This window comes from Macrotis lagotis, chromosome 1 (assembly GCF_037893015.1).
Source record: "Macrotis lagotis isolate mMagLag1 chromosome 1, bilby.v1.9.chrom.fasta, whole genome shotgun sequence".
Classification (NCBI taxonomy): Eukaryota; Metazoa; Chordata; class Mammalia; order Peramelemorphia; family Peramelidae; genus Macrotis; species Macrotis lagotis.
In genome coordinates, this window is record NC_133658.1 from 868,085,267 (window position 1) to 868,110,058 (window position 24,792).

The following is a 24,792-nucleotide window of genomic DNA, read 5'->3' on the forward strand; positions in this document are numbered from 1 at the left end:
ATGAATATATATGTGTGTATATTTATAGATGCTCATGTACATATATATATATATATATATAGATCTATGCATAATTGTAGCATTCTTGTAGAGGAGAAGAAAAATAAAATAGAAAGTACATAACAGAACAAAAGAAAACATAAAGAAGAAAAATGGATAGCCTTGAAAACAATGTCTAGTGTTTATTTTATAGATATACTTGCAATGGAAATTTTTTTTATTGAATTCTCTCCTATGATCTGCTATGTGCCTGTCAGCATTTTCTTTCTTTTATCATTTTGTATTTAACTTTATAATAAATTAAAAAAATTTTTCTTTTTCCTTTTTTAGGTTTTTTGCAAGGCAATGAGGTTAAGTGGCTTGCCCAAGGCCACACAGCTAGGTAATTATTAAGTGTCTGAGGCTGGATTTGAACTCAAGTACTCCTGACTCTAGGGCCAGTACTCTATCCACTACACCACCTAGCTTCCCCCTAAAATTTTTTTTAAAAAACCATTCCATATATCAATTTGCTGAAATTACTTCTATTACATGATATTAAAAGACTTTAGAAGCATGTTCTTTAATTTTTCATCACAAAACCACACTTTCATCACATTGGCTATTTTTTTCAGTTTTTGCAAGGCAATGGGGTTAAATGACTTGCCCAAGGCCACACAGCTAGGTAATTATTGTCTGAGGCCGGATTTGAACTCACATACTCCTGACCCCAGGGCTGGTGCTCTATCCACTGCGCCACCTAGCTGCCCCGGCATTGGGTATTTTATATACCTTGAACAAACGGTACATTTTTTCCAAGTTGAGTCTTGATCATAGCCCATTGCTTGATATTTATTTTTCAGTGATAACCAGAGATCTTTGGGATAGTTTTATTTTTTAACTTAATTAAAAGTATTTTCTCTCTCTCTCTCTCTCTCTCTCTCTCTCTCTCTCTCTCTCTCTCTTCCTCCTCCAACACTAACTGAACAAAAATTAATAAATTAAAATCTTCATAACATATTCAGTCAAGAAAACCAATTCCATGTTTCCAAGTGGTTATTCTGATCTTGATTCTATTCACTTCTTGTCCAGAAGGGGGCAGCCTGCTTTCTCATCAGTTTCCTGGATTCATGGTTGATCATTGATCAGAGTTCTCAAATCTTTCAAAGTTATTATTATTTTTAAATAATGATAACTCTAGTCTTAAGTGGAGAAGTGGGTGATTCAAGAATTTTTATCCCTAGAACCAGGAAAGGGATTGCGTGACATGGGCAGCCCTCTGGGTTGCAATGAAGTATACTTTAATTTTTTCTGCATTTTATTTTTAACCCAATAAACACTATCCCTCTAAGCAGCCAAATCAACGTTCTTACAAAAGATTAATGAAATTGTTTATTAACAGCAAGGGGTTTGATGAATGCCTTTTAGAAAGATCTTTGCTGAATGAACAAGTTTTTGCTGATAGAAAACCCTGCTCCCTGTGGCTCTATTATGTTGAAAAACCAGAGACACAGGTGGGCAGTAATACAAAGAGAATGGAGCACAGTTTTCAAATCCTGACCCAGTCACATAAAAATTCCTTTTCTCAGCACTTATTATATTATTTTTTCATAGATGTTATAGCTCAAAGGAGTCTCAGGGGTCATCTAATTATAGCATCATAGATCTAGAAGGGTTTCAGAGGTGATCTAGTCCAAGTCCCCCATTTTAGAGATGAAGAACTGAGACAAAAAGTGGTTAAGTGACTTTCCCAGGGTCACACAGCTAGTAAGTATCTCAGGTCACATTTGAACTTGGGTCTTCCTGATTCCAGGTCTGATTTTCTGTGCTTTGTATCATCTAGATACTCACCTTTTCTATAATAGGTGCTAAATAAATGCATGCTGATTGATTGAACTGACTTCTCCAAAGTCACACAGAATTGAAGTAGAATAGTAGAGATTTGAACCTAGGTCTTCAGTCTCCAAATCCAATACTTTCCATATCATCATGCTCTTTGGTATTTCAAATGACCCTTATTTTATCCAGTGGGGTTTTTCCCTTCGTGATATAGGTGCCCCCACCTTCAGCCCCAGGAGATATGGGTGTCATAAAGTGACTTGGTGAAAAATTTCATCCCTTGGTAAAGAACTGTCCTGATGGAAATGAGCCACCATATATTTGGCAAGGCCTCAATCCATATGCAGCCTGTCCAGTTTGGCAGTTTGCCTGGATCCTCTATTTCAAGAGAAAATATTTCTCAAGTGGTGTCAGTCTCAAAGACTTATGAAAAATTTGAAGCATAGACTGTCATGATTAGGAGGGGGGTCTTAGAATACAGGATATCAGAGCTGGGAGGACCCTTAGAACAGAATGTCAGAACTGGAAGGTGTCTTAGAACAATAATTTAGCATTCAAAAGCATGTCAGGAACCAACTAGAACAATCTTCTTGATTTAAAAATTTTTTTTATTAATGTCTTATATTTTTACACCAATCATTTCTCAGATTCTCCATTCTGCCATGAACCCTCCCTGAAAACAGAGAAAATCAGTAAAGCAGATTTCACTGCCCCAATATCAAGCCTGACTATAATGGACAGCATCCCACATCTTCATTCTGCCTCTTGTCTAACGGAAGTCTTGTAACCACCCTCTTGTTTTATAGATAGGAGAGGAACAAAGTAACTTAGCCAAAATCACATCCCAAGTCAGTGACAGAGCTGGAGTTAACAAACAATCAATAATTAATCAATTAAGTGGTCCAAGACCCTTTTCTTTTCTTTTTTTTTAAATTTATTTTTTTTACAATTTTCCCCCTAATCTTCCTTCCCTTCCCCCTCCCCCCACAGAAGGCAGTTTGTTAGCCAAGACCCTTTTCTTGAAGCTCAGTATCTCTCTCTCTCTCTCCTCCCCAAAAGGTGTTGGGTGGGCTGGAGGCTGCCTTCAGTCTGACTGCCATCATGGGGTGCTGTCTGTCCTAGCCCAGTCCTGGATGTTCGCTCTGCCAGCGATGAGGTAGATGATTACCCCACATAAGTTAATGGCTCCTGAAACAAAGAAGACATTCCTCCAGCCAGACAGGGTGTCCTGTGAACACAAAGTTGGTAAGTCAAGTCCATGAAACCTTATGGAGCTATGTTAACCAAAGGGTCTCTGGAAGTTCCCCCTTGGCCAGCTGCTGGGATAGTCATCCAGCAGGGAGATGGGATATGTGAGGGGACTATAAGGAAAATTGTTGATTCAAGGAGGAGATGCTTGAGGGTTCAGGGAGGAGCCTGGGAACCAGCTAGGGTGAAAGGTTGCAGGCCTGGCACTGGCTCATGAAGAACTCCCAGAGCCCTGACTCCAAGCAGACCTTTTCTTCCTTGAAAGAGCTTAATAAATAAGCCCTAAGGTCTGCAAAGGTGGGGAATGTTCCATGATCAAGATCATATTAGAAAAGTAGTCATCCCAATATCTGGTATATAGTAGGCACTTAATAAATACTTATTTCCTTCTCTTTCACCTCATGGAGCAAAGGAATTAAGGTAAAAAAATCTAGACATAGAACATTGAAACAAAGAATATAATACTAGAACTTAGACAGCATTCAGAGAGAAGCTAGACATTAGATTTTAGAGCTGGAAGAGACCTTAAGACAGAATGACAGAAGTGGAAGGAACATCATGTGGGAAGGTTGTCTTAGGTCAGATCTGGGAAGAGTCTTAGAATAGAGAACATCTGAGCTGGGACCTTTAGAACAGAGAATGTTAGAGCTGGGAGAAACCTTACAACCCAGGATGTTAGAGCTGGGAGGACCTTTAGAACACAGGATATCAGAGCTGGGAAGGATCTTAGAATATAGAATATTAGGACTGGGAGAATCTTAGAACTTTTTTCTATCATTTTTATAGTTGCACAAACATTTATTAAGCTCCTACCATTTGCTAGGAATAATATGAGGGGTATAGGAAACAAAGATAGAAATGAAATGGACACTGTCCTCAAGGAGATTACATTCTACTGCAGGGATATAACTATACAGACAGGTTAATCTGAGGAGGGAGAAATTTCTAACCACTGGAGCCAATTGAGGAAAATTTGAGAGAATTTTGTCTGAGTTCAACCTTGAAGAAGATGAGGAAAACCAGGCCCAAAGGAAATGGAGGTGACTTTCCCATAGGTATTTAAAGGCAAAGTAAGGACTAGATCCCTGGTCTCTGGATCCCCAGGCATAGCCTTTTTTGATGAGACCAGAGCACTTTTTGTTGGCATGGAATGGTGGAATGCCCAGAATAGTCATAGGCAGGAAACATGGATTATTTTGCTGTATATTCCTGCACAAGTCATTTATGAAATGGACAAACATTAATAAGCCCCTCCTAGGTGTAAAGCACTGTTCTAAGCTCAAGGAATACAAAGAGAACATGAGGCAGTTCCTGCTCTCAAAAAACTCCCATTTTAACTGGGTGAAACAACTCATCAGAAAAGTTCCCTGGCAGCGGTCCTGAGGCCAGAGGCACAGAGGTGAGAAGACCCTTCAAGGTCTTCCTTGATGGGAAGGATCAGTAGGATCCTGATGGGTGAGGATCGGGCTAAGGCAGTTAGGGGATGGTCTCTAGGCCTATGGGAAACAATTGAGCCTCAGTTTCTCCATTTGTAAAGTGGGGATGTTGTCTGTTGTGGCCCTCTGAGAGGGCTGTTCCCTCCCCATTTACCTGACTGCTGAGGAATCCAGCCACAGTGGGGGCCACCATGCCTGATAGACTGCTCAGGGTGTTAGTGACTCCATACAGGAAACTTGCATACCTGTGTTAGAGATAAAAGAACAGCAGAAGCCAAAAAAAGTTCTTTCCACCTTCTTTCATTCAACTACTTTTTTTTAAAGTCCTTGTAAGGGAAATAGGGTTAAGTGGCTTGCCCAAGGCCATACAGCTAAGTAATTATTAAGTATCTGAGACTGGATTTGAACTCAGATACTCCTGACTCCAGGGCCAGTGCGTTATCCACTACACCACCTAGCTGCCCCATTCACCTACTTTTCAATGATTCTCTGTATATCCAGCCCAGTCAGGGAGACCAAAGCAGGTCCCTGCCTTCAGAGAGCTTAGTTTAATAAAAGAGCTATCTTGGTGTGGGGAGATGGAACAGGCCCCTTGAGAAAAAGCTTTGATGGTTCATTCAAACCTTCTGAATCTCCAATGGTTATCAAAGGTTGTTGTTGTTGAGTCATTTCAGCAATTCTTAGGGACCCCATTTGGGGGTTTTCTTGGCAAAGATACTGGAGTGGTTTGCCATTTTCTTTCCTGCTCATTTTTCAGAGAAGGAAACCTGAGGCAAACAAGGTAAAGTGACTTGTCCAGGGTCAGACAGCTAGTAAATATCTGAACTTAGATTTGAACTCAGTTCATCCTAACCCCAGACCTTGGCACTTTATCTGCCACAGTGCCACCGAGCTGTCCTGTCTGGGACATAGTAGGCCCTTAATGCTTATTTATTTATTTTTTTTAGATTTTTGTAAGGCAAATGGGGTTAAGTGGCTTGCCCAAGGCCACATAGCTAGGTAATTATTAAGTGTCTGAGACCAGATTTGAACCCAGGTACTCCTGACTCCAGGGCCGGTGCTTTATCCACTACGCCACCTAGCCGCCCCCAATGCTTATTTTTTAAAATTTATTTTTATTAAAGATATTATTTGAGTTTTACAATTCCCCCCCCCCCATCTTACTTCCCTCCCCCTGACCCTTAATGCTTATTGACTGATTGGATTGAACAATATTCAATTTGTTAGGGATCCCTGACCCTTTCATTTTTTGTGACACCAGGGGAGATCCAAATGAAGACAAGGGTGGGAAGATACCATTCAGAAAAGAGAAGGCAAAGACGAACCTAGGAGCCACATCCAGGATATTCATGCTAAAACCAGCACTGGTCATGCTGATGAGGGTCATGGAGAGAGTGAACAGGATGACGGCAGCGATGGAATTGCAGCCAGCGTATGACACCGCAAGCACCAGAGTTGCTGGACCTAGCATTCCTTGGGAGAGAAACAGGGGTAGCATTTCCTCTGCCTCTCCTCTCTTGTTTCATTTGGGATCTCTTCCTTTCTCCTTCTCCATTCCCAATCTCCCTCACTTCCATTAACTTCTCAGTGCTCTTCTTTCCCAGCCATGTCCCTTCTCCTATATACCTTCAATCATTTATTGTTTAATGCAAGTATGGGACCTGTGCTGGCTCATTACACCCCACCCATCCCCACCCCAGCCTCATTTTTAAAATTTCAATGGGTTTTGTGTTTTGTTTTGATACAAGTGATATTGGGGAGAGGGAAGGAGATTATTAGGAGGCAGGTGTGGTGTGAAAAACAAGATGCATTAATCAAATATAAAAAACAAAAGATTAGGTTTTGAATGCAACATAACCACAAAACCAAAGCAAATACAAATGCCACCCAGAGCTGTTAGAGCACATTCTGCTAAAGATCAGATACCCATGTTGGCTTCTGAAATCTTCAGGATGTCAAAACAAAGCAAAATTCAAAGCTTCCTCTGTCAACCTAGAGAGATACAAGTCAACCTGGATGAACTCTAGGATGTTACTGTAGCATTGGAATGGAAACAGGCCTCATTTTAAAACAGAGGCATCATGTATCCAGGGCCCAGTTGAATGTATCAAGACGGACTGACCCACAGGGCCCAGCTGAGGATGTAAGAAGCGGGGGTTGGGGAGGTCCCAGAGGCATCAGGCCTATTCTTACCTAGAGCTGTGAAGAGTTTCCTCATTGTACCCAACTGGAGCAGTCTCTTGGCTACCAAGAAGTCTCCCAGGAACCCTGTGCCTATGACACCCAGCCAGTTTCCGATGTATGGAGGGGCACTCAGGAAGCCACTCTAAAATAACCCAGGGCCAAAAGGCCCCCTGGAATCAGGAATTGGGAGATCTTGGAGAGAGGGGGAAAAGAGAGGAAAGGAAAATGTAGAGGAACAGAAGGAAGATGAGAAAGGGCAAGAAGGGAGGGGAGGGTGAGGGAGAAGAGCAGCAAGAGAAAAGAGAAAGCTGGGAGGGATTTCTTGCTCCAGTGGTTTTTCTGATGTCTCACATCCAGTCATTAATGAGACATTTCTTTGGATTGAGCAATGTCCTTTCTAGGCACTGCTTTAAAATCCCCCCTAAAGCTATCACAGTGAGGCACTCACACCTGGATGATAGAGCAAAATAATCTTAAAACAGAGCATAATTGAGTTGGAGGAGACCTTAGAACATAAAATATCAGAGATGGAAGGGACCTTAGAACATAAAAGACAAAGCTAGGCATCTTAAAACCTAAAACATCAGAGCCAGAAGAAATCTTAGAATCCAGAATATCAGAAGAATCTTAAAAAAGAACATAATTGAGCTGGAGGAAACTTTAGAACATAGAATGTCAGAGATGGGAGGGATCTTAGAACATACAAACCCAAACTGAGAGACTTAGAACCTATAAAATCAAAGATAGAAGAGATCCTAGAACCCAGAATGTTAGAACTGAAATGTTACAAAAGATATAGGATGAAAGAGCTGGGAAAAATTTCTGAAGGAACGCTGGAATGTAGATGTCAGAGTTAGGAGAGTTAGAACATAGAACATCAGAGGAAAAACATCTTAGAATATAAAATGGTAGAGTTGGAAGAGAACTTAAAATGTAGAAGTCAAAACTAGGAGACTTAAAACAGAACATCAGAGGTGAAAGAGATCTTAGAATGTAGAATGTGAAAACTAAGATGCTCTGAAAGACACAATGACAGAACCGAGCAGAACTTAGAACATTGACATTAGGACTGGGAGACTTAAGACTTACTTTGGAAGGAAACTTAGTACATCAGAGCTTGGAGGGACCTTAGAGACCATCTAAATAATGCCCTCTTATTTACAAATGAAGAAAGTAATACCTAGAGTGTTAAGGTGATTTGCCCAAGATCGTTTACCCAAAGTTGTGTGACCCAACAACACAAGAGAAGTGACAGAAAATCTTGGACAGTCTAAGAACCCTGGTTCTCTATCCTGGGAGGTAGAGTGTTGGGCAGTAAATTGATCCAAAGTATCTCTCTCTTTCCTTTGTTGATGGGAACTTAGCTGATGATGCCCCAGAGAAGATAGAGGTATGGGGGGGTCATGCATGGTGACACTCACCTCCCTGGTGTCCAGGTGAAGGATGTGGTTCAGGTACACAGGAAGCAGAGTCAGCAGGGTGTAGAAAAGCCAGTCACAACAAAAAGCCGCAGCTGCAATGGCCCATAATGGTCCACATTTTAGCATGGAGAGGAGAGGCAGTGACCAGCCATGGCAGGTACCCTAGGAGGAGAAATTCTCTTAGTAAAACTATCAAATGCTCAAGAACATTGGACTTGGAACTTTGAAGATTTGGCTTGAAGTTCCAATTCTGCCACTTGATAATGATGTGGTCTTGGGCTAATTGTTTCATATGACTCTTGGTTTTTTCTTCTGTGAAATGGTCCCAACCTATTTCTTGGTGTAATAGGTGGGATCAAAAGAGATCATGGATTTTTTTTTGAAAAGGGGGACCTTTCCTGGAACCTTTACATTTCCAAGTTCAGGGCATAATAAAGCTAAAAAAAAAGTATGCCCCCCCCCCACCTTCTGAGTTGAGACTGAAGTAATGTATTCCTTCTCTGTAGTGCTGATGCAAGGGTGACTGTTAGGATCTTCAAACACCAGGAAGAACCAAAGTAGGCACCAGGCACAATTCACACCTCCTAGTGAGTAGAGACATGAATAAGGCATTAGAACTCTCTCCCATGATAAAACACTGTCATATTCCCTAAAGGAATTTACTCATCTAAGACTTACAACAGGGAAGAGATTTTTTTTTCTTAATAAAGTAATATATTTTATTAAGTACTTTCTAATTATATATATATTTTTAAGTTAATATTCATTGGAAAATTTTTTGAGTTCCAAATTCTCTCCCTGGCTCTTACGCCTCCTTCAACCCTTGGGAAGGCAAGTTGTGGTTGCTGTCTTTCTTAATTGAAAAGGACCAAAATGATATCACTATGTCAGAGACAATGTGCAGTGTGTCCAAGGTGATTTATAAGATCATGATCCTGGAAAATTCTAACAGAGGTTGGGTACAAAGAGTTCTTATGAACATTTGGAGTGGAGATATCTCTAAATTTGTACATTCACTTTTTTTTTTGAGTTGCTTTTATTCTCTTTTGCTCATAGAGCATAGTGCCTACTTTGACGTGGATGCATCACTTTGCATGGTCCTGTGCTAGTGTCTCACAAGCAATTCCAAAATTCTTCAGATACCTGAAGAATGTCCTTGTATTGCTTCTCTTGACCTCCCTGTGAGCACTTGCCTGTGTGAATTCTCCATAAAATAATCTTTTAGCAGTTTTCATTTTTTAACCACAAGACTTTCCAAATTCTCTGGAATCATTGAATTGCTGAGAATAACTAAGCCTTTCACAATTGGTCATTGTACAGTGTTGTCTGTATAATTTTCTCTTGGTTCTGCTCACTTCACTTTGCATCAGTTCATATAAGACTTTCCACATTTTTCTTTTTTCTTTTTTTTAGGGTTTTTTTTGGCAAGGCAATGGGGTTGAGTGGCTTGCCCAAGGCCACACAGCTAGGTCGTTATTAAGTGTCTGAGTCTAGATTTGAACTCAGGTCCTCCTGACTCCAGGGTCGGTGCTCTATCCACTGCATCACTTAGCTGCCCCTTTCCACATTTTTCTGAAAGCATCCTATTCACCATTTCTCTTAGCACAATAGTACTCCCTCACAATCATAATGCTTCATCTTGTTCAGTCATTTCCCAATTGATGGCGTCCTCTGAACTTCCCATTCTTGCCATACTTGCCAACTCTGCACTTCTTTCTATTATCATAGCCCTCCCCTAAAAAAGATGCTCGTTTCTCCAAAGGACATAGCTCCACAAGCTGGGCTGGTGAACTTGAAACTATTCAGCTGCACTGAATGTAGCCTTAAAATAGATTTTTCTCTCCATGTTTGTTTTTGAAACTCTTTGTAATCTGTTGGCTTCTGCTTTGGCTGTTGAGGGGGGAAGGGAAGGGTTACCTGACAAGGTAGCCACAGAAATGCTTGTTGATGACTTACCAAAGATGTAGAAGAAGGCAGGCCAACCTAGGGTCTGGCAAGTGATGCCTCCTGCCATCAGGGTGAAGAAGGCCCCTAGTGTGGTACCTGGGAAAGCATATATAATCTTAGAACTGGGAGTCCTTAGAATGCAGAAGGTCAGCTGAGAGGGTCCCTAAAAATATGTCAGAGTCTGAAGTACCTTTTCAATATAGATATTAAAACTGAAATTTTTCTTTTGTTTGAGGATATCAAATATCAGAGTGAAACTGAGAGGGACCTTAGAACATAACAAATATATAAATGTCCAACTTCCTTATTTTACAGTTGAGAAATTGGAGGTCTAGGTGAAGGGAAAGACTTGTCCAAGGCCAAGTCTCATTACTGCCTGTCTCAGCTGAAATAGAAAGTCAGGAAGCCTGGGGTAGAGGCTATTATGCCAGAAGGTGATGATTCTGAAGAAAAACTTTTCATGGGTCAGGGTCTTCTGGGAGGGGCAACTTTAATATCTTCTGAGATGAGGACGCTACACTCTTTTGTAAAACATATAACCCTGGGAATCTGGAGTCAGTGAGTGAGGCCCACCAGAGACTGGGCTACAGGAGGCAGATTGGTGAGAAGTCACAAAGAGTGAACCCCCCCTTTTTTTTTAGGTTTTTGCAAGGCAATGGGGTTAAGTGGCTTGCCCAAGGCCACACAGCTAGGTAATTATTAAGTGTCTGAGGCCGGATTTGAACCCAGGTACTCCTGACTCCAGGGCCGGTGCTTTTATCCACTGTGCCACCCAGACACCCCAAGTGAACCCTTTCTTACCAGCATCTGCAAAATTCATGAGGCAGGTGAGTTCGTGAGGTGGGGCCCACTTTATCCAAAGAGTGTAATAGGCTGGGAATATCACACCCTGTCATGGATGAGAAAGCAACTTGGTCATTTCTACTACAAAGGTGATAATTCAGCTCTGCCTTTGCAAAGTGGGGAGGCTCAGGGGAGGAGAGTCACAGGGATGGGGATAGGACCTTTGGATTTTACAAATTCCTGGATGAGAAAACTACCTTTATTGATGGAAGGCTTGTGCTTCTGCAACTTATGATCTTAGAGGAAATCCTAAGAAGGAAAAGCATCTTTCCTCTTCCTGACATGATGCATTCTTAGTTCTCCAAAGCTTGTTCAAAAGAGTAACATTTGAGTTCGAAAGAAGCTTACAAATAGAGAATGTCAGAGCAAGGAGGATCCTTAGAACAAAGAATGTTGAATTTTAATGTTAGATCTGAAGGGGATAGAGTTACTACTACTACTACTACTGCTACTGCTACTGCTACTGCTACTGCTACTGCTATTGCTACCACTACTATACTAGTTCTGTCACCTCGAGCAAATTATTTAACCACTATGTGCCTTAGTCTCCTCATATGTAAAATAGGAATTATAACTTTGGCTATTATAAGGAATAATGAAATAAAATGTGTCATGCCATGTGATATATATTATAAGCTTTGAAGGGTTCAAAAACCTTAAAATATTATAAACACATTACTTATCATTCTTATTTTTATTAATGCTCAGTACTCTCTTGGTAGTTAAAAAGAACTTTTAAATACATTTTCTCATTTGATCCTATCAACAACCCAGAGAGGAATTGATCATTATCTTTACCATGATCATTATGTCACATCTACTCCAGATTCCTTCTGGAAGATGGAATTTGTTTTGATCACATACCTTCTTACCATTTGCCATATCCGTCATCTTAAGCATCTCCTTCTTTCAAGTTATAATCAAATTTCCTATAGGTTTCTTTTTATTAACCTATATCAGTGCTGTAATGCCAGTTCTGGTCAATGATTAGTCTATTACCTTCACTTGGAAAATGAGGAAACTGGGACCCAGAGATGGGATGATTAAAAGATTGCAAGCAGTTCAGGGGGAGACCTAGTTAAAGCAGATAATAATGAGAAGCCCAATAGAGGAAAGTGGAAGGAGAGCAACCTATAGACATGAAATGGATGGGTTTGGCCAGTGTTTCTAGAGTGACCTCTCCCTATCATCAGTGATGGTACATCTGCAGGTTGTAAAGAATCATGGATAGGATTTGTTCATATACTGAATAAGACCATGTAGGAGACAGTGAAAACAGCAACAGAAGATACCAGCAAGCAGTTATGATTTACTGTTATGTCTGTGATATATTGGAAAAAGCAATGATTCTGACACTGGAAGATCTGGATTCAAATCCTACTCCTATTATGCTCTGATCTTGGAAAGGTCATTTAACTTCCCTGGGTCTCAATTACATCATTTGGAAAGTGAGAGGGTTGGCCTAGCTGGCCTCCAAAGGCCCTTCCAGTATGAGATCTTTGATTCTAAGTTCTGACTGCTAATAACATTCATAGAGGACTTTAAGGTAGCAGAAGACTTTCCTTTGAAACTGGGTGACTTATTTGGTAGAAAGTTGGAGCCAGGAAGATCTGAGTACTAATCCTACTCCAGACCTTCATTAGCTGTGCAACCCTGGGAAAGTCATTTAACCTCTCTGAGCCTCAGTTTCCCCATCTATAAAATGAAGATAATCATGGTATCTACTTTATAGAGTTCTTGTGAGAAAGAAATGAGATATTTATAAAGCTCTTTGCAGATTTTAATGCCTAGAAAAATGGTAGCTATCATTTTACCATTTTACACATGAAGAAATTGGATTCCTGAATGGAGAAATCCAAGTTCATACAGTCACTACATTGAAGAGTCATGATATAAAACCAAGTCAGTCTCTTGACTTCTATCCCTGGATTCTTTTCATGAATGATGAAACCAATGTAGTACCTACCTGAGAGAGACCTCTCAAAGCCTGGACGAGGGCAAGATAAACCACACCAAGCTCTGCAGCTAAGGGTAGGAGAAGGCCAAGGACAGAAGAGAGGAGCAGCCCGATGCCCAGGACAGGCTTCCAGCCCACAATACCCGTGAGGTAGCCTCCAGGGATCTGGGTGATGAGGTAGCCATAGGAAAAAGAACTCAAGAGTAATCCACAAGTTTCAGGGGTCCAGTTATAGACAGGAGCCTGGAAGAGTGGGAGACCTGTCAAATGACTAGGGGAGCAGAGGAGATTTAATATAATATAATATAATATAATATAATATAATATAATATAATATAATATAATATAATATAATATAATATAATATAATATAATATAATATATAGAATTAATAGAATTAATAGAATATAATTAATAGAATATAATAGAATATAGCATACCAACATAATATAACACAATATAATATAGTATAATATAACATACCAACATAATATAATATAATGTAATATAGTAGAGTATAGTATAAGATAGGATAGTATTATATATTAACTTATAAGTATATTTTACATTACATCTAATATAATCATATCTAAATATATACTACAATATTAAGTGTACAATATGGCATATTGGTTATTGTGTGATCAATGTATAATATACTAATATAACAATATAGTACAATAAATGTATAATACAGTATATTAGTGAAGTACAATATCAATGTTTGTGAAATTCCTGTATAGAAAGGGGTCCCTGACATCTGTCTGGGCCCTGAGAAATTCCTTAGAAATATAACTTTGGCTAGGTGCCTTTGGGTCTGAAAATAGTCTGATAGGACCCAAAGGGTCATGGATATACCATAAAATTGTCTAAAGAGTTACAAAGCACCCTTGTTAGCCTAATTGTCTTGATGTATCTGTTAAATTCCAGGACTGACTCCCCCTTCCCCAGATGTGACTGGAACCATAAGATAGTAAATTCCTGACTCCCTCCATCTCAGATAATCATTACACAAAGACCCTGACCCTTCTTACCCCATCTATATTGAGCCATATGTTTACATGTTTGTATTAGTATAACAAGATAATATATCTAACTGCTGACTTTGCTTCTGTATCTTGCTTGCTCTCAGCACCTCCCCCCCCCCCAAACACTATAAAAACCCTATCCCCTGAACACTAAGGTACTGTCTGATTTGGGTACTCAATCCCCAGATAGTCCCTGGGAATAAAGATCTCCAACCTTATCAAATTCTGGTCTCCGTCTCGCTCTTTGGGTACAACATTAGTATATAAAGGTCAGCTAGCTGGTATAGTGGATAGAGCACTGGGCTTGGAATCAGGAAGGCTCAACTTCCTGAGCTCAAATACAGCCTTAGACACTTATTAATTGTGTTATCCTAGGCAAGTCATTTAACCATATTTGTCTTAGTTTTCTCATCTGTAAAATGATCTGGAGAAGGAAACAGCAAACCATTCCTGTAACTTTACCAAGAAAAACACAAAATGGAGTCATGGAGGGTCAGATATGACTGAAATGATTGAACAACATAAATATTGTATAATTAATATATAATACAGTATAATCAATGTATAATATAAATACAATAAATGTATAAGGCAGTTTAATATGTAATCAATGTATAATATGGTATAATCAATGAAAGTAATAAAATCAATAAACATTTAAGTGCCTATTATTGCATAATAATATTATATTAATTATATAATGTAATATAACAATATTGCATAATCAATGTACAATAGAACAGAACATAGAGAACTATATCTGGCATTTCTATGACAACTTATGGTTTAGCAAAGTACTTTGTTATTATTTTGATTATTATTATTAATAATAATAATAATAACCATAGCTGACATTTATATAGTGCTTTTAGGTTTTCAAAGTGCTTTATCTTATCTCTCTTGATCCTCATAACAACCTAAGAGGTAGGCTCTTTTATTATCTCCATTTCACAGTTGAACAAACTGAGGCTCAGAGGGATTAAGCAGTTTGTTCAGGGAAGCACAGTTAATAAGCAGTATGATTCAAAAGCAAATCTATTGATCCCAGGTACAAAATTCCATCTACAATGTTGAGGTTTGAGTAATATTTTATTATTATTTTTATCAATTTCATGTAAAAACAATTTTTAACATTTATTTGAAAGTTTTTGAAGTTTCAAAATTTATTCCCCCCTCTCTCCCCTCCCTCCTCCCTGAGGTAGCAGCATTTTGAAATATAGTAAGAATTATGTGATATATGTGCAATCATGCAAAATATTCTTCCACATTCACTATATTGATTCTTTTTTTTTAGGTTTTTTTTTTTTACAAGGCAAACGGAGTTAAGTGGCTTGCCCAAGGCCACACAGCTAGGTAATTATTAAGTGTCTGAGACCAGATTTGAACCCAGGTACTCCTGACTCCAGGGCTGGTGCTTTATTCACTACGCCACCTAGCCGCCCCTCACTATATAGATTCTTAAAAAAAAATCAAACATAAGTATTATTGTTCCCTTTATATAAATTAGGAAACTGAGGCCCAGAGGTTCAGAACCACGAGGGAATTGGGAAATCATCTATTTTGGTACCCTCATTAAATAGAAGAGGGAACTGAGAAAGGGAAGGAGTTCATAAGTTGGTGGATTTGGAATCTGGAAAACCTGGATTTAAATGACATTTCTGACTCAACCTCTTTGGGACTTAATTTCTTTATCTGTTAAATGAGGGAGTTGGGCTCACTGGCTTCTATGGCCCTTCCTAGCTCTACATCTTTATATCACTTTATATCTGAGTCCCAAAGAACTTTGCCAAGTAGCCAAGGAAAACAGAGATCAAATGTGGTTGAGTCAGAATTTGAACACAAGGTCTGGGATCACAGGAACATTTCAGGGTTTGTACCTACAGATCTTGGATAACACTGGTGCTGGAAGGAAGCTTTGGACCACCTGAGTCAATTGCCTTGTTTTTTCACTCTGCTCCACTGTCCTTAAACTCCCAATCCAGTCTTCCTTCCATGCCGCCAACCCCTGGGTAGTCCCCATCTCATCCTTGATGCAAGATCATATAACTAGCGCCAAAGGTTCTGGCCACTCTAGGCTGATTCTCAAACTCGCTGCATCCTGGATGCTCCTTAAGGGTCCAAGGACCAGTTGGGAAGATCTGGACTGAGCTATCTTTGGTTATCTGCTTTAAAACCCCACTTTCTGATATAAAATCCCTTGAGCCCAGTGGATTGTGTGAGGCTGAACACAAAGGAATCACTTTATTCAACCCCTACAATATGGGGGGAAATGTGTCTTATCAAAGATAAGACATGGTCCCTCCCCTTGGAAAGCATTTATGCTATAAACATCAGGATACACCGGATACACCAGAGCTAGCTCAGTCAGCCTCATGAACTATTTCCAGTTAAACCTTGAAAATCAACAAATATTACACAGTAATCAGAACTTCATTGTTTTGTCAATTGACTAGATTTAAGAAAGTATTGGTTGTTTAGTCATTTTTTCAGTCTTGTCTGACTTCTTATCATCCCATTTGGGTTTTTTTTGGCAAGGATACTAGAGTAATTTGCCAGTTCCTTCTCCGAATCATTTGACAGATGAGGAAACCAAGGCAAATAGGGTTAAGTGACTTGCCCAGGGTATCTGAGGTCTGATTTGAACCCAGGAAGATGAGTCTTTCTGACTCCAGACCCTGCAGATCCTCTGCACCACCTCACTGCCCAAGAAAATAATGGAATAAATATTAATGGCAGTCATTAAATTTAAAAGTGAACAGAGAGCTGGTTATTAAATATTTAGCTATATTTATATAAACAGCTAAGAGACAGAATGGAGGGACAGTATGGCAGAGTGGCTTGGTTACCTTGCAAGATTGAGTTTCCCATAAATGCAGGTGTTGAGGGGAATCATTGCTCAGGTAGAGATAAGACTATGCCCTCTCTGAGGTCCCTTCCTGCTCTGAAATTATATATATATACACTATATAAATTCTATATATAATGTATATTCCATATATACTATATAAATTCTCTATAAATTCCATATCAACTCTACATGTGGAAATACTAGAACAAATTTCATTGATAGGAAAGGAAAAGTCCCACCTTCTCAGAACTTTCTCCTCTAATACTTGCATGCTAGGATGAAAACTGAGCCTACAGAAGTAATGAAATGCTATGAATAATTTAATTTATTCTCATCAATACAATGATCCAAGACAATTCTGAAGGACTTACAATGTAAAATGTTCTCTCTACTTCCAGAGGAAAAAACTGTTGGAGGCTGAATGCAGAATGAAGCATACCTTTTAAAAGCTTTATTTTTCTTGTTTGTTTTCTTTAGCAACATGACCAGTCTGGAAATCTGTTTTGCAATGGCTGCCCATGTATAAATAGCAAATTGCTTGTCTTTTTTTGAGGAGGGGGGAAAGGGGAAGGAGGGAGAAAAAAATTTGAAACTCAACATTTTAACAATAGAAATAATAAAAATTGTGTTCATAGGTAATTGAGAAAAATGTAATAATTTTTTTAAAATAAAAGCTAAAAACAGCACTGGAAACCATTATAAAAAAAAGTAAAGTTGTGGGACTGTTCCAAGCCTCCCCCCCTTATCTTCAAAAACAGTTTACTACCTTGATCTCTCTGGGCTGGGATGTGTTGGGAGGAGCAGGAGAAGGCCTGGGACACACATCTGCAGAGACATTGAAAGATGTCTGCTGACCAGTACTGTTCACCATGGCAATGATGGCAATGCTGAGGTCCACTCGCTGGGAGTAGGTAATGAAGAAGGTGACGTGCAAGATGAGAGCCAGGCCCCATCGGACAGAGCAGAGGCCAGGCCCTGGGGGAAAAACCATGGAAGGGGTCAGTGCTGCTAGAAGGTCAAGATATCCATGTGCCCTTTCTCCTCATCACAACCTGGCCCCTTCTCACCTTTAGTCTTCTTACACTTGTCTCTCCTGATGCACTTTACCAATCAGGGACCCTACTCAGTCTATTTGCAATTTCTGCAAGATGATTCCATACACTGATTGGAATGCATGGGATGCATTATTCACCTCTGTCTTCTGGTTTCCTTTAATCCCTCGAAGATTCAACTCAAATACTACCTTTGGCAAAAAGCCTTTCTCCCCACCCCCCACCCCCATTCCCCACTCCTCTCCCTAGGCCTATTGCCTTCCTCTCTTAGATTGCTTCCCATTTACTATCTGTGCATATCTCTATCTCTATCTCTCTCTGTCTCTGTCTCTGTCTCTGTCTCTATCTCTATCTCTATCTCTATCTCTATCTACAGCTATATCTAAACATACACACACTTGTTGAGTTATATCTGACTAACTCTGTGACCTTATGGACTTCACCTTAGGGGGTTTTCTTGGCAAAGATATTGGAATAGTTTGCCATTTTCTTCTTCAGTGTGTCCCCATTTTACAGATGAGCTGAGGCAAATAAGGGTTACTTGACTTGCCCAGGGTCACACAGCTAGTAACTGTCTAAGGTCAAATTTGAATTCAGATCTTATTTCCAGGCCCAGGGTTCTATCTACTGTATCACCCAGCTGTTCCTTACACTCCATGAATAATGAGTATGTATAAAGATATGTTAATGAATATATTTAAATTATAAAATACATGTTCTCTCTCCCATTAGAAATTGAGCTCCTTGAAGGCAGCAGTGTTTTTGCTTAGTAACTAGTACATAGTAAACGCGATCTATGTTTGTTGATGGAAAAAAATGGGAACCTTGCCAAAGCTTTGAAATTTGCCCCCAAGGAGAAAAGCAAGTGAGTAAAAGCTTTTTATCCCAGAACGGAGATTTCATCTGTCTATAATATTACCAGTATGGAAAAAACTTTCAGTGAAACACATTATAATTCACCTACAGTTACAGAGCTGCTAAGGGAAACCAAAGTGCATAAAGTGGCAGGCCTAGAGTCGGGAAGACTCATCTTCAAGAGTTCAAATTCATTCTTAGACATTTACTAACCAGATGATCCTGGGCAAGCCATTTCATCCTGTTTGCCTCAGTTTCCTCAACTGTAAAATGAGCTGGAGAAGGAAATGACAAATTGCCTCCAGTATCTTTGCCAAGAAAACCCCAAATGGGGTCATGAGGAGTTGGACACAACTGAAAAATGACTGAACAACAACATGACTTATAATCTTAGAGACTTGCCTATTAATATTTATGACCATCATGAGTTGTGGGAATTACATTTAAATCACTTTGCAGGGAATGTGAACCACTGTTTAATAATACATTATTAACAATTATCACGCAGCCATCAGAGTATTAGAGAAGTCTTGATAATTAATTCAAAATCACAACCTGCATTTACATAGCCCTTTATGGTTGTGGTTTACTGAGTTCAAATTGAAATACATATTCTTTTCTAGTATCATTATACCATTTGAGTTTGAGCCTCAAAAGCCCTGTGAAGGAGGCAGGGCTGGGATTATCCATTATGTGTATTTTATAGATGATTATAGAGAACATCTAGATCAAGATAGTAAGCCCCAGAGACAGGGTTGAAGTCCAAGGCTCATAGCTCAGGTCAGCACTTGCAACCTGCCTCCTTTATCCTTCTTCCAAATCTTTCCACTCTCAACCCTTTCCCTTTGGCCTGGACTTTATCCTGGTGTCCAGTATCTCCATTCCATATCCAACTTATCTTTGTGTGGTTTTAAAATGTAAAAGGGATGTAGGATGGTCTTTGACCTGCTAACAGGCAGCAGTGTTCCACTGATGACAATATTCTGTATTCATACTGTCCTCAATCCCTATTTCCCAGGTGTCTTTATTGGCAAAGAAAATGTAATTTTTCTCAGCTGGAAAGATGAGCTGAAGGATCATGGGAGGTGGAGCCCAGCAGGATTGAGGATGCCCTGAAACTTTTGAGATTTTCTAAGAGGATGGGGGGGATATGCAGCTTCATGCCTTAGCCAAGACCCATTATTTGTAAGGGAAGGGACCAGCTACCCAGAACTAAATAAAATTGTGAGCAACTGGAAACTTGTCTGACTCAAGTTCCCTGTCTGGGTAGAATTTTCTCTCTCCTTGGGACTGGGTGAATTTACATCCTTTCCATCCTCTCCCCTCTCCGGCCTCACTACTGCCTTAAAAAACTGGCATCATTCCTCCTTAAAATGTGTTTATCAGCTCTTTTTATGAGCTGCCTACTTTCAGAATTCAATTCATTAGAGCACACCTAGAAAACCTAGAGCAATCAGAAGCTATTGACAAGAATTAGTTTACATGGGTTGATAAAAACAGCAAACAAGACAAGGTCTATTAATAAGCGATGACCTGCAATGAAACCTGTAGCCTATCTCTTTGGGCATTATTTTTCCCTCCGTTAAAAGAAAGGGTTTCTAAGGCCCTTGGAGATGGAACATTTTATGTTTTATGTTCCCTTCTCATCACAACATTCTATATCCTAGAATTATATAGTCTTAAGTCCTTTCTCAGTCTTTTTTTTTTTTAAGGTTTTTTTGCAATACAATGGGGTTAAGTGATTTGCCCAAGGCCACACAGCTAGGTAATTATTAAGTGTCTTAGGTCAGATTTGAACTCATGTACTCCTGACTCCAGGGCCAGTGTTCTATCCACTGTTCCACCTAGCCGCCCCTCTCAGTCTTAATATTCTACATTTTAATTTATTTTCTAATCAGGGCCTGTGATGTGTCACTGAGTCAGTGAAGAGAGCAAATCTTTGACTTATAAATTCTAAAAGCATTTCATTTTGTCTTTGCATTTCCAATATCCCCTAAAGTACATTGCACATATTGACCCCTAAAGTGTTTATTGATTAACTGATTGAGTAGAAGGTTTGTGGGTAGTGTGATGTCAAATGGCTAACTTAGGTCCACTGGGCTATGGAGGAAATGTGGAGTCTGAATGCAGATCAAAGCATAATTTCAATTTTTAAAATTGGTTTTATGCATTATGTTTCTCCCCCCATCATGGTTTCCCCCTTTTGTTCTGATTCTTCTTTTTAAAAAATATATTTTAGTTGTCTTCCAATTATGTATAATGGTAGTTTCCACCAATCATTTTTTTTTTAGATTTTTCAAGGCAATGGGGTTAAGTGGCTTGCCCAAGGCCACACGGCTACATAATTATTAAGTTTCTGAGGTCGGATTTGAACCTAGGTACTCCTGACTCCAAGGCTGGTGCTCTATCCACTGTGCCACGTAGCCACCCCTACCAATCATTTTTTTGCAAGGTTTTGAGTTTTACAATTTTTCCACCTCCCTCCCTTCTCTCCCCACCCCAACTGAAGGCAGACTGATATAGTCTTTACATTTGTTTCCATGATATGCATATATCAAAATTGAATGTGTTGAGAGAAAAAAACATGTCCTTAAGGAAGAAAGAAAATATTAGAGATAGCAAAACTATGTAATATATAAGATGACTTTTTTTTAAAAAACTGAAGATAATAATCTTTGATCTTTGTTTAAACTCCATAGTTCCTTCTCTGCATGGTCTTCTCCATCATAAATCCCCTAAAATTGTCCCTGATCATTGCACTGCTGAAATGAACACATCCATCATAGTTGATTATCATTCCATGTGGCTGTTAAGGTGTACAGTGTTCTGGTTCTGCTCATCTTGCTCAGTATCAATTCATGCAAGTCCCTCCAGGTTTCTCTGAATTCCCATCCTTCCTGGTTTCTAATAGAACAATAGTGTTCCTTAACATACTTATACCACAATTTATTCAGCAGTTCCCTAGTTGATGGACTTCCCCTTGATTTACAATCCTTTATTACTACAAACAGAGCTGCAATGAATATTTTTGTACAAGTGATGTTTTTGCCCTTTTTCATAATCCCTTCAGGGAATAGACCCAGTAGTGGTATTGCTGGATCAAAGGTTATGCACATTTTTATTGCCCTTTGGGCATAATTCCAGACTGCTCTCCAGAAAGGTTGGATGAGTTCACAACTCCACCAACAATGCACCAGTGTCCCAGATTCCCCACATCCCCTCCAATATTGATCATTGTCCTTTTTGGTCATATTGGCCTGTCTGAGAGGTATGAAGTGGTATCTCAGAGATGCTTTAATTTACATTTCTCTATCTGAGAAATCTTCTTTTACAACCAAACTGATAGGAAAATATGCCTCAGAGAAGGGATTTAAAAATAGATTGTCTCCATTCCTAGGTAATCAGCACATTTCCTTCCTAAAGCCCAAAGAACTTCATATTTTCCTTTTCTACAAATGCCTAAGAGGAGTGATGGAGAGGGAGAACAAGAACCATCATGGCAGCTACATGGTGCTAGGATGTTGGATGTAGAGGCAGGAAGTCTCAGACACTTACTAGCTGTTTGCCCTTGGGCTAATTATTTCATTTCTTTAAGACTCAGTTTCTTCATCAATAGAAAAAATGAAAATAATAGCACCCACTTGTCAGGATTATATCAAATAAGATAATAGTGAGGTTCCAAAAATGCTTTGTAAACCTTGAAGCACTATCTCAGCCTTAGCTCCTTAGACTTATTACTATTTAATTGTTTTTATTATTATTAATTTACCTTTCCCTCTGGGGAGCTGCTCATCCAGGAGAGGGCGGGTACTTTCTCCACAGATTTCGGGGGCCAAACTGTCATCCTCCATGCTGAGCTTCACACCTGTTCTTGCCCACTTGGGTACCTTGCCTTTCTGGGGATTGTCTGTCTTCTTGACATCCACAAGAGAGGGTTGCAGCTGAGGCAAAAAAGAAGGTTTCGGGACAAATCATGTGACCAAGTCAGTGATAGTTGAAACATACACACACACACACATATACACACACACACACACACACACACACATACACACAGCGCAGCAAAGAGACTATGATTGCTTATTGTTGATTCTCAAGTCCTTCAAGACCTCCTAATGCAAAAAAGCATAAGGGACACTAGAGATTATCAAGTTTAAAAAAAAATAAGGAAATAGTTGAGAAAGGTAATGAGATTTGTTCAAGGTCATCAGGCTAGCTAATATCTAAGACAGGATGTGAACTCAAGATTTCCTGACTCCATCTATGCTTAGACCCTCTAGTATTTACTGCACCTCCTGGCTGCCTAGATAGTCAGAGCAATCCGCACAGTATGAACTACATGCAAGGTTTTTGAGATGAAGGAATAAATAAATAAATACCATTTATTAAGTTTGTAGTATGAGCCAAGCTGTGACAGCTTTATGTGAATGATAAGACTTCAAATATTATGTGAAAGAATATCAGAAGGCTAGACCAAATAGCCTTCCAATCTGTAACATTTTTCTATTCGGAGGTCTTTCCTAGCTCTGATATCTTACAATATCAGGGTCTCTTTGAGTTGTAACATCCCGTGTTCAATCTGAGTAATTAGATGGGGAAGTGTATAGAGTGCTGGGCCTGGCCTCAGTAAGACTTGAGTTCAAATGCAGCCTCAGACACTAGTTGTGCGATCCTAGGCAAGTCACTTAACTGTTTGCCTCAGTTTCCTCATTCGTAAAATAAGCTGGAGAAGGAAATGGCAAACCACTCCAGGAGCTTTGCTAAGAAAACCTCAAATGGGTCATGAAGAGTTGGATTCAACTGAACAAATGCAACAAAACTAGAATTTAATTCAACAAAAATTTTTTATTCTACTGTTTTGTCTTACAGGTTCTACCAATTTTGCAGTCTGTCCTAAGGTTCCAACAACCTCTTACCTTCTATGTTCTAAGGTCCCTTTTAACTCTGACATTCATGTTCTAACCTTCTTTCCAAATCCTGCCATCCTGTGTTCTAAGGGTCCTCCTAATTCTGCCATTCTGTGTTCTAAGGCCCCTCCCAGCTTTGACATTTTATGTTCTAAGGCCCCTCCCACTTCTGCCATATTGGGTTCTAAGACCCCTCCCAGCTCTGACATCCTGAGTTCTAAGACCCCCTACCAGCTCTGACATCCTGTGTTTTAAGGACCCTCCCAGTTCTGATATCTTGTGTTCTAAGGACCCTCTCACCTCTGCCATCCTGGGTTCTAAGGGCCCTCACAGCTCTGACATTCTACAGTCTCATTCTTGACTTTCCTGCATAAGCTTGCAGCATGTGGCAGTGCTTCCTTCCCCTTTCCTCTGCCCCCTCTCCCCTCCCCATGCCCTTATTTCAACTAGAGGTGGACTCCAACAACTCTGCCCCCCTTGACTCCTATGGACTCCTTCCTGGCTCCCGGAGTGAGCTCCACACATTCCAGGAGCCCCCCCTTCCCTTTTTTCCTCTTCCTCCTGCTTTCTCAGCATCTGGCCCAAGATTCCAGGATAAACAGTCCAGCCCTGGCCAGGGACCAAGAGAAAAGCGATTAGGAACCTTTGTCCTTACCTGACTCTGGACTGCTGGACTGACAGGAGCTAGTCAGCAAGGGTCATGTGAACAGAGAAGCCACGTGATAGCCCATCCATACTGGCCTGCCTCCAGTTCCCTTCTTCTTTTCCAAACTTGGCAGTTTCAGAGGGAAAACCCAAGACCAAGTTTCTGGGGCTATGATTAAGTCATAATAAACAAGCTTTAAGACTGCTGGGCTGGCCCTTAGAAGATGGACATTGTGGGGGCCTGCGCTTGCATCGGGGGGGACCTTATAATAATATAATAATAATGATGCTTCTTTGGCTATGGTGGAGGATGTGGGCTCTCCAAGGCTCTGCTCACCAAACAGAAATGCTGACCAAGTCAGAAAGGTGCCAAGGATTGGTCCAACCACTAACTGTCCATTTTAAACTTCCACCAGTCCCATTTTCCCACAACAGCCTTCCTTTCTCTATCCCTATTAAAACTAGTCAGGGCTCTGTTGATTATCTCCAATTTATCTTCTCTATCTTGTTTGTAAAAGCTGTTTTCACTTTCCCCTCTTAGATTACTGAAGGCAGGGACTGTTTTTTATCTTTTTTGTATCTCTGTATTTCACACTAGGTCTG

General features: G+C 39.9%; 1 protein-coding gene across 2 annotated transcripts; it reads right to left on the reverse strand.

The window, feature by feature from the left end:
• Positions 1-2,445: 2,445 nt before the first annotated feature.
• Positions 2,446-24,276, reverse strand: LOC141508997 (putative small intestine urate exporter). Of its 2 annotated transcripts, XM_074218145.1 has the most exons (12): positions 23,845-23,899; positions 22,407-22,578; positions 17,497-17,705; positions 12,864-13,097; positions 10,856-10,943; positions 10,064-10,150; positions 8,573-8,691; positions 8,108-8,269; positions 6,696-6,828; positions 5,828-5,975; positions 4,657-4,747; positions 2,446-3,046 (listed from the first exon to the last, which is right to left on the reverse strand). In XM_074218145.1, exons 1-12 carry the CDS (start codon positions 23,851-23,853, stop codon positions 2,918-2,920), a joined length of 1,581 nt encoding a protein of 526 aa, XP_074074246.1. In that variant the 5' UTR covers positions 23,854-23,899; the 3' UTR covers positions 2,446-2,917. The 2 variants fall into 2 exon arrangements, with proteins under 2 accessions (XP_074074246.1, XP_074074247.1); XM_074218146.1 differs by lacking the exons at positions 17,497-17,705; positions 23,845-23,899 and adding an exon at positions 24,200-24,276.
• Between the last annotated feature and the right edge of the window lie 516 nt (positions 24,277-24,792).

Excerpts from the sequence above, each read along its gene's own strand:
- LOC141508997 (XM_074218145.1), bottom strand. Across the intron at positions 13,098-17,496 it reads CCCAGCCCAGAGAGATCAAG|GCTCCTGTCTATAACTGGAC; the intron begins GTAGTAAACTGT and ends CCACTCTTCCAG. Across the intron at positions 5,976-6,695 it reads GAAACTCTTCACAGCTCTAG|GAATGCTAGGTCCAGCAACT; the intron begins GTAAGAATAGGC and ends TTCTCTCCCAAG.